At 40.6% G+C, this 12,829-nt stretch overlaps 1 protein-coding gene across 1 annotated transcript in view; it reads left to right on the top strand.

Annotated features, from left to right (window-relative positions):
- Positions 1-12,543, top strand: part of npffr2a (neuropeptide FF receptor 2a) — a 35,507-nt gene extending 22,964 nt beyond the window's left edge. The window contains exon 4 of the mRNA XM_082555057.1: positions 2,296-12,543. Coding sequence (XP_082411183.1) covers positions 2,296-3,148 — 853 coding nt within the window. The 3' untranslated portion in view covers positions 3,149-12,543. The remainder of the gene's footprint in view (positions 1-2,295) is intronic.
- The last annotated feature ends 286 nt before the right edge of the window (positions 12,544-12,829 follow it).

The following is a 12,829-nucleotide window of genomic DNA, read 5'->3' as shown; positions in this document are numbered from 1 at the left end:
TGTCTGTGCCTCTGGGATGGACAGATTTTGAAATGCTTTGACATACAGAATTGAAAGTCACCTTCAATATCCATCAGCTACATACTTAGAATTAAATTTGAAAGGACAAGGAGACACAGAGCTGTGCGTTGTCACCTTTGCTGTCATTGTTCAGTGAGCCAGTAATCACTCAGTCTCATCTTCTGTGCCTTCACCTTACTGCTGTCACATTACACAGCACTGTATCATCATGACTAATTTAATACCAAAATATCTTTTCAGTCTACGAGCAATTCATTTTAAACTCCGAGAGTCATGCAGGTTGAATGTTTGCACAGCATCTCCAGTTGGATTGAAGCTTTTGATTATATGTTGTTGTGTTACCGTGAAGTCAGTGGGCAAGACATCTCAGACAATGGCTGGAGAAAAAGGCACAGAAGAAGGAGGGCATTAGCATTTTTGAAGTACCCGGCAGTGACATTTGTAAACACGGAAAAAGCAGACTGGCCCGGGGGAACTTATTTAGTCACTCGTTTATCCAGCGCTGCACGGTGACAGGCATCAAGGGAAAAAAGGGCTTTACTTCACAATGACATCCACAAAGCAAATTAGCCACACCAAAATAAGTCCAACTGAAACTTTTCAAATACAGTTTGCATGCTTAGACACAATGCAGCTGACATGACTGTCAGATACTGCAAACAAATGGAAAGTGATGGTGTAATGTTTGCATGGAGAGGTGAGAACATGACCATATAAGCTGATTTCTAAATGAATTGTACACTGTAACTATAGCTGGCAAGTGCTCACTTCAGAAGGAGTCAGCACAGAGACTACAAGCCCATTATCATCAATGGAGCTCCAGTGGAGAGGGTGCAGTCCTTCAAGTATCTTGGTGTCCACATCTCCTCAGACCTGACATGGGCTGCCCACATTCAGGTCCAGACCAAAAAGGCTAGGCAGCGCCTGCATCACCTACGACAACTGAGGAAGTTCAGGGTCTCTCCAAAGATCCTCAGGATTTTCTATACAGGCGCTGTGGAGAGCATCCTCACACAGAACATGACATCGTGGTTTGGGAACAGCTGTGTGAAGGACCAAAAAGCTCTCCAGAGAGTGATCCGTACAGCAGAACGCTGCTGCAGGATTGCTCTCCCCCGGCTTCAGGACACCTACACCAGGAGATGCCGGACTGGAGCAGATACTGAAGGACCCGTCCCATCCTGGCAACAAACTGTTCCAACTTCTGCAATCTGGTAGAAGGTTCCGCATCTTCCGGGCAAGGACAGAGAGACTCAAGAGGAGCTTCTATCCCCAAGCCATCCAGGCCCTAAACACACACACCCGCCCTCTCACATCATCTATAACTGACTGAGACAGGACTCTTCCAGACACTAAACCCAGGAACAATGTACATTTCAATTCCTTTAATTTTAAATATGTTTATATTGTCTATCCTGTAAAATAGTCAGATGTCTATTCATATTAATGTACAGAATTCACCTGCTTGCTGCTACTACTGCACATTCACCCAATGTATATACTACACACACACACACACATATATATATACATATATATATACTACACACACACATATATATACATATATATATATATATATATATATATATATATATATATATATATATATATATACACACACACACACACACACACACATATATATATATATATACACACACACATATATATATATATATACACACACACATATATATATATATATACACACACACACATATATATATATATACACACACACACACACACATATATATATATATATATATATATATATATATATATATATATATATATATATATATATATATATATATATATATATATATATATATATATATATATATATATATATATATATATATATATATATATACATATACATACATATATATATATAATGTTCTTCCTCTACACCCCCCATTTCTGCACATGTCGAGGAGCGTGTCAGGCTACATTTCACTGTGTGTTGTACTTGTATAACTATGCATGTGACAAATAAAGAACCTTGAACCTTAAAGAACACATTTGTGCTTCTTAAGGCTTTGAACACAAAGGAAAATGACACAAAAATAGTCCTCGTAAACCTTAATGTCCTAATGAGCTAATCAGCAGCATTTATTCAAACAGCATGCCAGGTGCACGGTGACCTTTAGTGCAATATGATGTGAACGCCATGTAGCTTTTCAGACGCACATGCTCACGTAGTCAGAAAAAGTATTTTAAATGCCTACATGCATCTTAACCATCACCTTTTGTACCCTCTTGCAGGTTCAGATGCATCGTCTACCCATTCAAGCAAAAGCTGACCATCTCCACAGCCACGCTGATAATAGTCATCATCTGGGTTCTGGCCGTATCCATCATGTGTCCCTCTGGCGTGATGCTACAAGTGACCAAGGAGCAAACCATCCGGGTGTTGCTGGGATATGATAACAAAACTATTCCTTTTTATTGGTGCAGAGAGAACTGGCCAAACCAAGACATGAGAAAGATTTACACCACAGTCCTGTTTGCCAACATCTATCTTGCCCCTCTTTCCCTCATTGTGATCATGTACGCCCGGATTGGGATTACGCTTTTCAAAACAGCAGTTCCAACGGGAGGAAAGCCGGGCCACGAGAACCGCCACACGGTGTCCAAGAAAAAGCAACGCGTCATTAAAATGCTTCTCATAGTTGCTTTGCTCTTCATCCTGTCCTGGCTGCCTCTGTGGACTCTCATGATGTTGAGCGACTACGCCAGGCTGACTGAGCAGCAGTACAGGATCATCAACATTTACATCTACCCCTTTGCCCACTGGCTGGCCTTCTTCAACAGCAGCGTCAACCCCATCATCTACGGTTTCTTCAATGAGAATTTCCGCAGAGGCTTTCAAGCCGTGTTCAAGTTCAGCCTGTGCACAGCCGACGGCCAGCGGAGGAAAACCTACTCGCACAGGCTGCAGGGAAACTCTGTCCTCCCTGCGAATAATGCACAGACCTGCCTGGAACCCATCTCTCTCAACAGCTTGGAAAAGAACACGTCCAGGCGAATCAACCATGTCACCGAGCAGGATTTGGTCATGGAGGACCTGGAAAAGGCATCTTGCAGTAGTGGGGGTGTGACTGCAGTGTCTATTTGAGGACGCACACACACACTTTGTTGTAGGTGGTGAGGAAAGATATTTGAATCTTAAATCATGCTGTGCTGTGCCTAAGAAAACCACGAGGCTCCCTTAAATAGATTTTACAAGCGGATGGTGAGCTGGAAAATGTCCAAGATTTCAATACAATACAAGATTTCAAGGCAAGAAAATAAATAAAAATAATAAATACACATCTTTAAGTGACTAGTTTTAAGGGGAACACAGCCTTTGGTTGTAATCTTATCACTTCAGATGCACACCATGTGACACACGTGCAAGGGCAGGACTTAATATTCCTGCTGTCCGTTGCAGAATGGTCAATTAGACTTGTCAATATTGCTTTGATAACAGGCTGCTGCACACTTGACATACAGATGGTGTCAAATTAAAGGGGAAAAAAGAGCAGCCAACAACACCATGTAAGATTTCAGGTCCAAAACTGTGACGGAGGGATGAGCGCCATCCTTTCAAAATGCATTTCTAGTCTTTTAATGATTCATAACTTTTTAAGGAGCCCCTGTCAAACTTGAAGAAACTGCCCTGATCACGACAGAAACGTTTCATTATAGGAGACAAAAACAGACGTACAAATCTGATAAATGTCCCCGAAAGCATAAAAGAGCCCCCAGATCCCTTCACAGTAATGCTCAAGTGTCCCTTTAATCTTTAATCTGCACCATATAAAATTTCTGTGTATAAATGTATAAAGATGCATCAAACATGACAGCATGACACTTGCAGAGAAGATTTCAAGATATGTCTTTGTAATGTGGCAAACTACACGAACAAAAATTCTCCCAACATCTGTCTCGTATTATTCACTGCTGCTGCTGCTGAAACCTTCGGCAACTTTCAGATCACGAGGAGAAATCCCACGTTGTGTGGTTTGTGTCGCCTAATGTTTGAACTGCTTTATTAAGTCAAACAACATACACAAGACATAAAAGTCAAAGGGCTCAAATGAGGAATAAAGGAGTTGAGAAAAGAAGTGGAGGTTGATGTAGCAACTATTAGCAAGTATTAGTCATCACGATCTTTTATATTCACAGATGCATTAATACATGAGAACAGTTCTTTTTTAAAGCGAGGCATGTTTTTATGCTCTGCTATCACAGCCACAGCATGTCACACTCACTTCAGAGATCAACTAACAAGTAATTTCAGTAAATATGAAATCTTTTTCTATGATTTTTATGCCATTAATCTAGAGGCTTACAACAAGCTGTTTTGTAACCCAGTTTGTAGCTGCTCCTATAAAAATGGTGCAGAAAGGTGACATCTTTACACTAAGAAAGGCAAGTTTGTGTGAATCAACTCAAAGGAGGAGAAGTAGTAGACTGTAAAGCAGGAGCAATCAGCCTTTTTAAATAGCCTCAGAGGTGATTGCTGACTGGAGTCAGGTGGCAAACGAGGCTAATCAAAAGCAGCTGTGTCCTGGGGAGAGAGGAGAGTGAGAGAGACAGAGGGGGTAGGAGTGGCAAGAGAGGAGGCGGGGAGAGTGGGCAAACACCCCACCCACACACTCCCACAGCCTCACAGGATGTAACAGTTATGAAAGTAGCCATAATTAAGCAGTTTTTGATCTAACATGCATATGGAGACACGAACGGTCTTTAGGCGTAGCTACGGATGGTTGTCTTTCTGTGTCAGCCCTGCAATCAACCTGTCCAGGGTAGCCTCCTCCATGACAGTCGGATAAGCAGCTAAGAGAATGGATGGCCTTCTTTGAAACAGAGTAACTCCAAAACCACAAAGACAGAAAAAACCCTGTTTGTGCAAAAGTGATAATTAAAGGTTGTAAAACTTAAAAAAGGAAGGTTTCCACTTGATTTTGATTAAAGTCCAGCAGCAGAGCAAACACACCAGTAGTTAGGAGAGTTTGCTGCGAGTTCTGATATTCACCAAGATTTTTCTCAGAGACACTGGAGATGGGCAAAGAGGCTTAGGTTTGAGAGCCCTGCTATAGAGACTGGATTAAAAATGATAAACATGTACTTTGCTTATGATAACTAAAATAAGGTCACATAATAAATGTGCTAATGATCTGTTGACATTAAAACATTAGAATCATTTTTTGTGAAGATGTTGCTTTGAACTGAAGACAGTTTGTGTCTTTTTATTGACAGAAAGACATTAAGCAGGAAAGATGATACTTGCCAACAGATATTCTGCAGGTGACACATTTACTGGGTTTTTTTATTCGGGCATAAAGCCCTATAGATGGCAAAGAGATGAAAGCTATGATTATCCATTTACAAAATTTTCATTCAGGATTTTACCCTAAAATCTGCTCTGTAAACACCCACACGTCAACGTGCAATTATGCACATTATTTATACAGAAACCTTCAATGAGCCCTTTATGAATGTGCCGTGTAAACACATCAAATCTTTTCCTGTCATTTTATTTTATTTTTTAAAATCTCTCTGAACCCTGTTGTGCTGTCGTCACACTGTAAATATGATCCAATGAATGACTTCAGTCGCTTTTTGTACTAAATGTCCTTTTTCAAGCAATTTTGAAAATATTCATAGAAAAGATTATAAATCACAGAAAAAGTAAAGCTGTAATCAACAAAAACATCATGATTTTACATTATTTACATTATAAACTCTGGCAGCTGTGAGATCTAAACTAGAACAACTTCAAGGGGTACCTCGGTAAATACACAACACATTCAGATTGCCAACACTTTAATGCTTTGGTCTTGTTGACATCTTTATATATGTCGATTTATACAAAGGTTAAAATTTAACATTGCTTTATGTAGTTTACCCTTTCAGTAAGCAACACATCTCGTGTTTGCATCTCTCTCCTGCTACAAAACCCCTCAAGTAAGCCTGAACAGTGCAGCAAAGGCTAACCAGGCCAGCCATCACTAAATAAAATCACCCAGAAACTCGCCTGATTTTAGTCGCTGCTTTTGGCAAAACCACCGCAGGCAAATATTTACTGCAAATAGCATCAGAGCAACTTCATATCAGGCTGTAATGAGTTTGCGTACAGTTGGAGTTTACAATGATTTGCAGTCAGTGATCCATTTTGGAAACACTGTCAGCGTTCTCTAACGATGAATGCCTGCAGTGAAATGTGCAGGACAGCTGCTTTTAGGGACAAGGCAGTCACCCAAGAAGTCATGAACCCGCTAAGCCCAATCACTAATATAGCTCAGTGCAGCTGAATCACGTATGCTTGCTGAGACTGCAAGAAAAAAAAAAATTCTACATCCCGAAATGAAAAGAATACCACTACATCCAGGATAAGGCATGTGGTGTCAGTTAAGGTAGGCATTATTTACCTCTCAGATAAACATGTTCACAGTCCAATAATTTCCACGTTTTAGATGCTAATTTCATGCAGATTTCTACTGCTGAGTCTTTACAGCACAGATATATACACACTGATAATATGCCATGTAATGTGATACAATTCAGTTTTAAAGTTGAGCTCTACAACCTAAAATTTCTTCATATCGCTCCAACCTTTAGCTTTAGTGTGAATATGTCATGTTTTAAAAAAGTCAAAACATCAAATTATTGCAAAATCAGCAGAAGCCTTTCAGCACAGCAGGTTGTAGCTCTTTGCCTGCTGTGAGTAAGTGCACAGTGATCACTGCCGTCCCAGAGGGAAATAAATGGATCCGCTAATGCTAAAAAACTCGGACACTTCTCATAGGCAGGCAAACTTACGCTTGACAAGTTGTCCACATCAACCAGTTCAGTAAACGGATATCCACGTGCACGTAGAAACTAACTGAACTTACAAGAGACAAACACATTTAGCCTGAAAGTGGCTGCTTCCCTGCAGTTGACCGGTGCGCGGTCTCAGCATGATGAATGAATGAATGCAAGGCTCAGAGGTGACATCCATCCGACACTTTTTTTGTGTGCACTGGGCACAATGTACTGGACTCGATGTCATCAATTATTGCTATATGAGAGTCATTGTCCCAAAACATTAGGTTTTCAATGATTAGATGAAGACCAAGTCTCTGTCTTGTTTAGAAATATCAAAAACAAACTGCCATCTTTACACTGTTTTATTATGGTGCCAGACATGGTTTCCAGGCATTTTATAACTCCCGCTAACCTTTACACTGCAGTCACACCCTTGGTCTTTGTGGTCATAACGTATTCTGCCATTTAATGTAACTGCTAACAACATAACCGCTGGCCTTGACATGTCTGCTGAAGAGGGTGCATGTCTCCCTTTAGACCCTGATTTGACCCCAAACAGCCTGCTCACTTCTTCACTTCATACTGCTACTCAAATTCAACTTTGTGCCATATTGATTATACATGCCGAAAGAATTCATAATTCACTGTAGAGAGAAAAAAAATGCAGCGTGAATGTGGGCAAAGAAACATATACTCAGTATAGCTGAGTGTTTTTTTTAAGTTAGAGCATTGGGTGCCACTGGTCCTTTAATCAAATCAGTACTTCAAATATGAATTCTCATGAAATAATAATAAAAATTTACATGAGTCTTGAGCCACCACTCATTTCTTCATATTTTGCTGAGGTTGTCCTGATTTATGGACAGCATGAACTGAAATACAGTGTATAAGGCAAGCTTTATTTATTCTTGTTATTTCTTTAAATAGTTCTCCAGGCTCCCGCAAAGACATTCAAAGCTCTTCTCTGAATGTTCCTGCCTTTTATTCCGGTCTCCGTCAAGACGTTCCCAGTCTGCTTTAATATATTGTTCCAGTGTGCGTTTTTCTATCCAGGTATGCTTTTACTGCATAGGCACTGTGTTTGGGATCACTGTCATGCTGAAAAATGTAGCGATTGCTAATCCACGTGCTTTTCAGATGGTGGTTCAATTTTCCGTGCTCGTAATTCATCAATTCTGAGAAGATCTCCAACACCACTGCTTGAAATGCAGCCCCAAACATGACAACGCTCCTAAACCGTCACAGTTATACCGTTTAGGTTCATCACGCCATCAGACCTGTTGCCACTGATTTGTGTGTAATTTCTATAACCTTAGCCTTTTCCCACTGTTTCCCTTCAAAAATGGCTTCCTGGCAGCCAACGTGTCCACTGAGACCATTTGTGATGAGACTAGTGAACAGTATATGGATGGAGGGCCAGATGGATCTCAGGTCCTGAAGAAATGCATCTCTTTCTAAGGACCTGACATTAGATACTGTTCAGCTGCTGCAGATATTTCATCCCTCGATTAAAGTGCAGTTTTTACACTTAATACTGACCTATGAGTCATTTAAGTGGCTTAAAAAAACAACAAAAGCATTGCTCTAAAAATAATCAGAGGATTGAAATGAGTGAAAAAGCAGTCAATGTCCAAAGAAAAACTTTGAAAGACCTTCAGAAAGCCTGGAGAAGGTTTGCTTTAAAAGAATGAGAAGAAAATCTGGCTTCTTGGAAGCAAAAATAAAGAACTGAAGAGTGGCTCAAGAGCGCTTAAAATTTAAGTTAAGACTGGGGAATCTGGGCAGTTACGAGATCTAAACTTGGATCCAAAGTGCATGTAGCAAATCCAGCCTCTCTTATCCAAGCAAGCCACAGCATGGATACATCACAGCCACAACAAGGTTGTTTTTTTTAAAAAATATTAATGCTAATATAAAGAACAAGTTTCGCTACAGCGTCCAAATAACACATTTTATAGCATCATTCCTGTTCCTGGTTTAACTTCTTACACAAACAAACAAAAATACCTGCAGAAAAATAAACACTGTAAATATTAAATGAACAGAACCAAGATCCAGATGGTGCATTTGATAATTAATACCAAGACATCAGACAATACTCACATATTTTTGTTTTTCAGCTTCAAAGTACTAGTTGTACCATTAGTTAAGCCAAAAATAGATATTGGTTCCACATTTTGGTGCGTTTCTCATTTTGTTATGTAGCCGTTACACTTTTCTCTGATTCAAGCAGTGAGCTGTTTTGATTTTACTGCCAAAGACGTCAACAATAACTTAAACACGACAACACTGCTGAGGTACACAACACTCCAGCAAACACATTTAGCACAAACATGTGTGAAGGTCCAGTTTTGAATGTAATGAATTTGTACTTTTTGGTGCCTGTGGTGAAAAAAAATAATCACATTGCAATGAATTACTGTGAAATACTTTTTGTGATCTCTTGGTACCTTTGTGTAGCTTGCATGTGACTATTTTGTGTAGTAGCATGTGTGTTCTTTTGTGTTTGTGTTCGTAAATATTGTTTATTTAATGGGACACAAATGTGGACTTTTTTTAATAGAATGGAGATTGTAGGTTTTTACTGAAGGCGAGGAAGCGAACGGTGTCCTATTTTAAATTGTGAAGGGCTATTCATCAGATTATCTATTACCTCTGTGATTGTCAGCACAAAATTTAGGCAAGGTTTATAATCAAGTTTCTAATGAAATGTCTTAATGCCTCTAATTCATGCCAATAGTGGTAAAATAACAATTTCTTGACACGTTTGTTATATATTAGGGAGACCAGAAGTTTAATGACCAGATTTAAACAGATGTGCCTCTGAAAAAGCCTGATGACATTAAAACAGACAGACCTGCGACAAATCTTAGACACTTTATTGGGTACACCTGTTCAGCTTATTAACAGAGATTTCTAAGCATCCAGGTGTGCAGACATGTTCAGAGTGACCAACTGAAGGTTGTTGGTGCCAGATGGGCTGGTCTTTTTCAACCCCCCCCCCTGGAAGCAGAAGGGCTACAGAAACAGAAGACCAGAGCCACTTCTGTCAGCTGAGAACAGGAAACCCAGGCTACAAACTCACCAATATTGACTGACTGAGCCATCCATCTGCTTCTCCGGGGGTAGCAGCCTAAGCAGAGAACCCCAGACCTCTCTCTCCCTGCCCACCTTGTCCGGCGGAACACCAAGGCGTTCCCAGGCCAGCCTTGGGGGGTCTGCCCCAGGGACTCCTCCAGGTGGGACATGTCCAGAACACCTCACCCACGAGGTGCCCAGGAGGCATCCTTATCAGACCTGATCCACCTCACCTGGCTCCTTTCGATGTGGCGGAGCAGCGGCTCTAATCTGAGCCCCTCCCGGATGTCTGAGCTCCTTACACTATCTCTAAGGGAGAGGCCGTCCACCCTTCGGAGGAAGCTCATTTCCACCGCTTGTATCCGCGATCTCGTTCTTTCGTGGCCATAGGTGAGGGTAGGGACGTAGGTCGAATGGTAAATTGAGAGATTTGCTTTTACACTCAGCTCTCTCTTTACCACCATGGACCAGTACAACGCCAGCATCACTGCAGCTGCAGCACCGTCTGTCTCCCGCTCCCTTCTCCCGTCACTCGTGAACAAGACCTCGAGATACTTAAAGTCCTCCACTTGGAGCTTGAACTCATCCCTGACCCAGAGTGGGCACTCCACCCTTTTCCAGCTGAGGACCATGGCCTCAGATTTGGAGGTGCTGATTCTCATTTCCACCGCTTCACACTCGGCCGTGAACCGTTCCAGTGCGAGCTGAAAGCCATCACCCGATGAAGCCAACAGAACCACATCATCTGCGAAAAGCAGAGATGAGATTCTGAGGCCACCGAAGTGAAAGCCTTCTGACACTTGGCTGCACCTTGAGTACAACAGAATTGGTGACAAAGACCAGCCCTGCCAGAGTCCATCACCCATCGGGAAAGAGTCCGACTCGGATTCATAATATTAAGATGGGAAGGATATTTCCTTGGTCCACTTTGGGGCCATTATCGCCAGCTGACCTTTGTTTAAACACCTCATGCCGACCTGTGGCAAAATGAGGTTCAGCCTAGTACTCCAAGGTGTATCTAATAAAGTGGCCTAGTGACATCATTTACAAAAGAAAAAAAAGGGAGGGGGGGGGGCATTTTTGACCTGGTGTGGCACACATGGCAATCTAACCCATGATGACTTATGCACTGCCTTATTGGAGATAATGAATAAGAGAAGCATCTTCTTACGCAGACCAGTCTGAACGTGGTCTCAAACTGGTTGCTAGTGACTTTATGGCAGCCACTTTGTGTTCTCATATGATTTGCTACCTGTGATATGACGTACTTGTAGCTTAATGCTTAGCTATGTAGACTGAGACGAACAGTCTGTGTTGTTGTTGCTGACGAGAAGGATGGTGAGACTTTGTGAGTGCAAAGCATATGCTCTGAATTCATCCCATCCTGAAAGGAACTAGATGTGTCTTCAAGGTCTGTGAACGCTGCTCCACTGTACGACGCACACGCTGCAGTACTATTTATTTATAAAAACAAACACAGGATTACTCTGGTCTATTTTTTGATAGTGTCTTTGAGAAAAGATGCATATTTGTCCAAAATTGTTCATTATTTCTCTTTTAGTCTACAAATTTCTATTCTCCCTTTTTTTCCTCTAATGTCGTCCAGCTGTCTAGTGAGAATTAATGTCTATGTACAGTGATCAAAAATTATCAAGTATGTTAAAATGACTCATTAACATGACCTGAAATCTATAGATGGTCACGACTTCTAATTTTTCTTGTAGTTAAATGATTAAAAATGAATTCATTTATGTGACTGCCTTAGAATAATGTGTAAATGGTGTCCAGTGAATATCGGAAAGCAATTTCCCAACTAAGCTCATTCCTGCTTTTTAAGCTAGTCTGGAATAGTGAGTGATTTTGGACAGAATCTCTGTTTAATGCTTTTCTGATTTCTTTTTGTTCTACTTTCAAAAGCTGATACTTGCCTTCCATCTCTGTTTTATATACTCAGTGACCAGAACAATAGAGTCTCTGCTTAGTACCACCTTGAAGCACCACTGGCTCGAGGGGAGTTCAGAGACAATAAGTATTCTGGCTGTGCACAAAAGCAGAAGTACAGTTCAACATTAATATGCTCCCGAGTCTAATGGCAAACTAATTTCCTTGAACATTCCTACAACTATTCTTTGTTTATCTTCTTATAATGACAGGATAAAGTGGCTTTTCAGTGTCTACTTAGCATTAAACTGCTTAATGTGTTGAAACTAAGGCAGCTTTATATGTTCAGCACATGCCCCATTTTCTTAATTTATTATGTGCCTCTGATGTTTTGCTGCTTTTTGCAAAAATTCTGCAGGGCATGACTCAAGCTAATCATTTCCATGATTAGATGAACCAAAGCTGTGCCAAGTGAAAGCCCTCCATCTCCAGCGCTCATTCCACATTGACAGAAAACACCTTCCTTCACAGACCAGTAGTTTCATTGTTCTGATCACTGAGTGTATATTCCCTTAAGGACCCTAATTGTGTTAGTGTTGAATCAGTGGGGAAAAGTGGTGGTTGTGTGTACAGGGAGTGCAGAATTATTAGGCAAGTTGTATTTTTGAGGAATAATTTTATTATTGAACAACAACCATGTTCTCAATGAACCCAAAAAACTCATTAATATCAAAGCTGAATGTTTGTGGAAGTAGTTTTTAGTTTGTTTTTAGTTTTAGCTATTTTAGGGGGATATCTGTGTGTGCAGGTGACTATTACTGTGCATAATTATTAGGCAACTTAACAAAAAACAAATATATACCCATTTCAATTATTTATTTTTACCAGTGAAACCAATATAACATCTCCACATTCACAAATATACATTTCTGACATTCAAAAACAAAACAAAAACAAATCAGCGACCAATATAGCCACCTTTCTTTGCAAGGACACTCAAAAGCCTGCCATCCATGGATTCTGTCAGTGTTTTGATCTGTTC

The sequence above is a fragment of the Aulonocara stuartgranti genome (genome assembly GCF_965226115.1).
Source record: "Aulonocara stuartgranti genome assembly, chromosome: 12".
Lineage (NCBI taxonomy): Eukaryota > Metazoa > Chordata > Actinopteri > Cichliformes > Cichlidae > Aulonocara > Aulonocara stuartgranti.
Note: the sequence above shows the minus strand (reverse complement) of the source record. Positions and strands in the feature narration are given on the sequence as shown.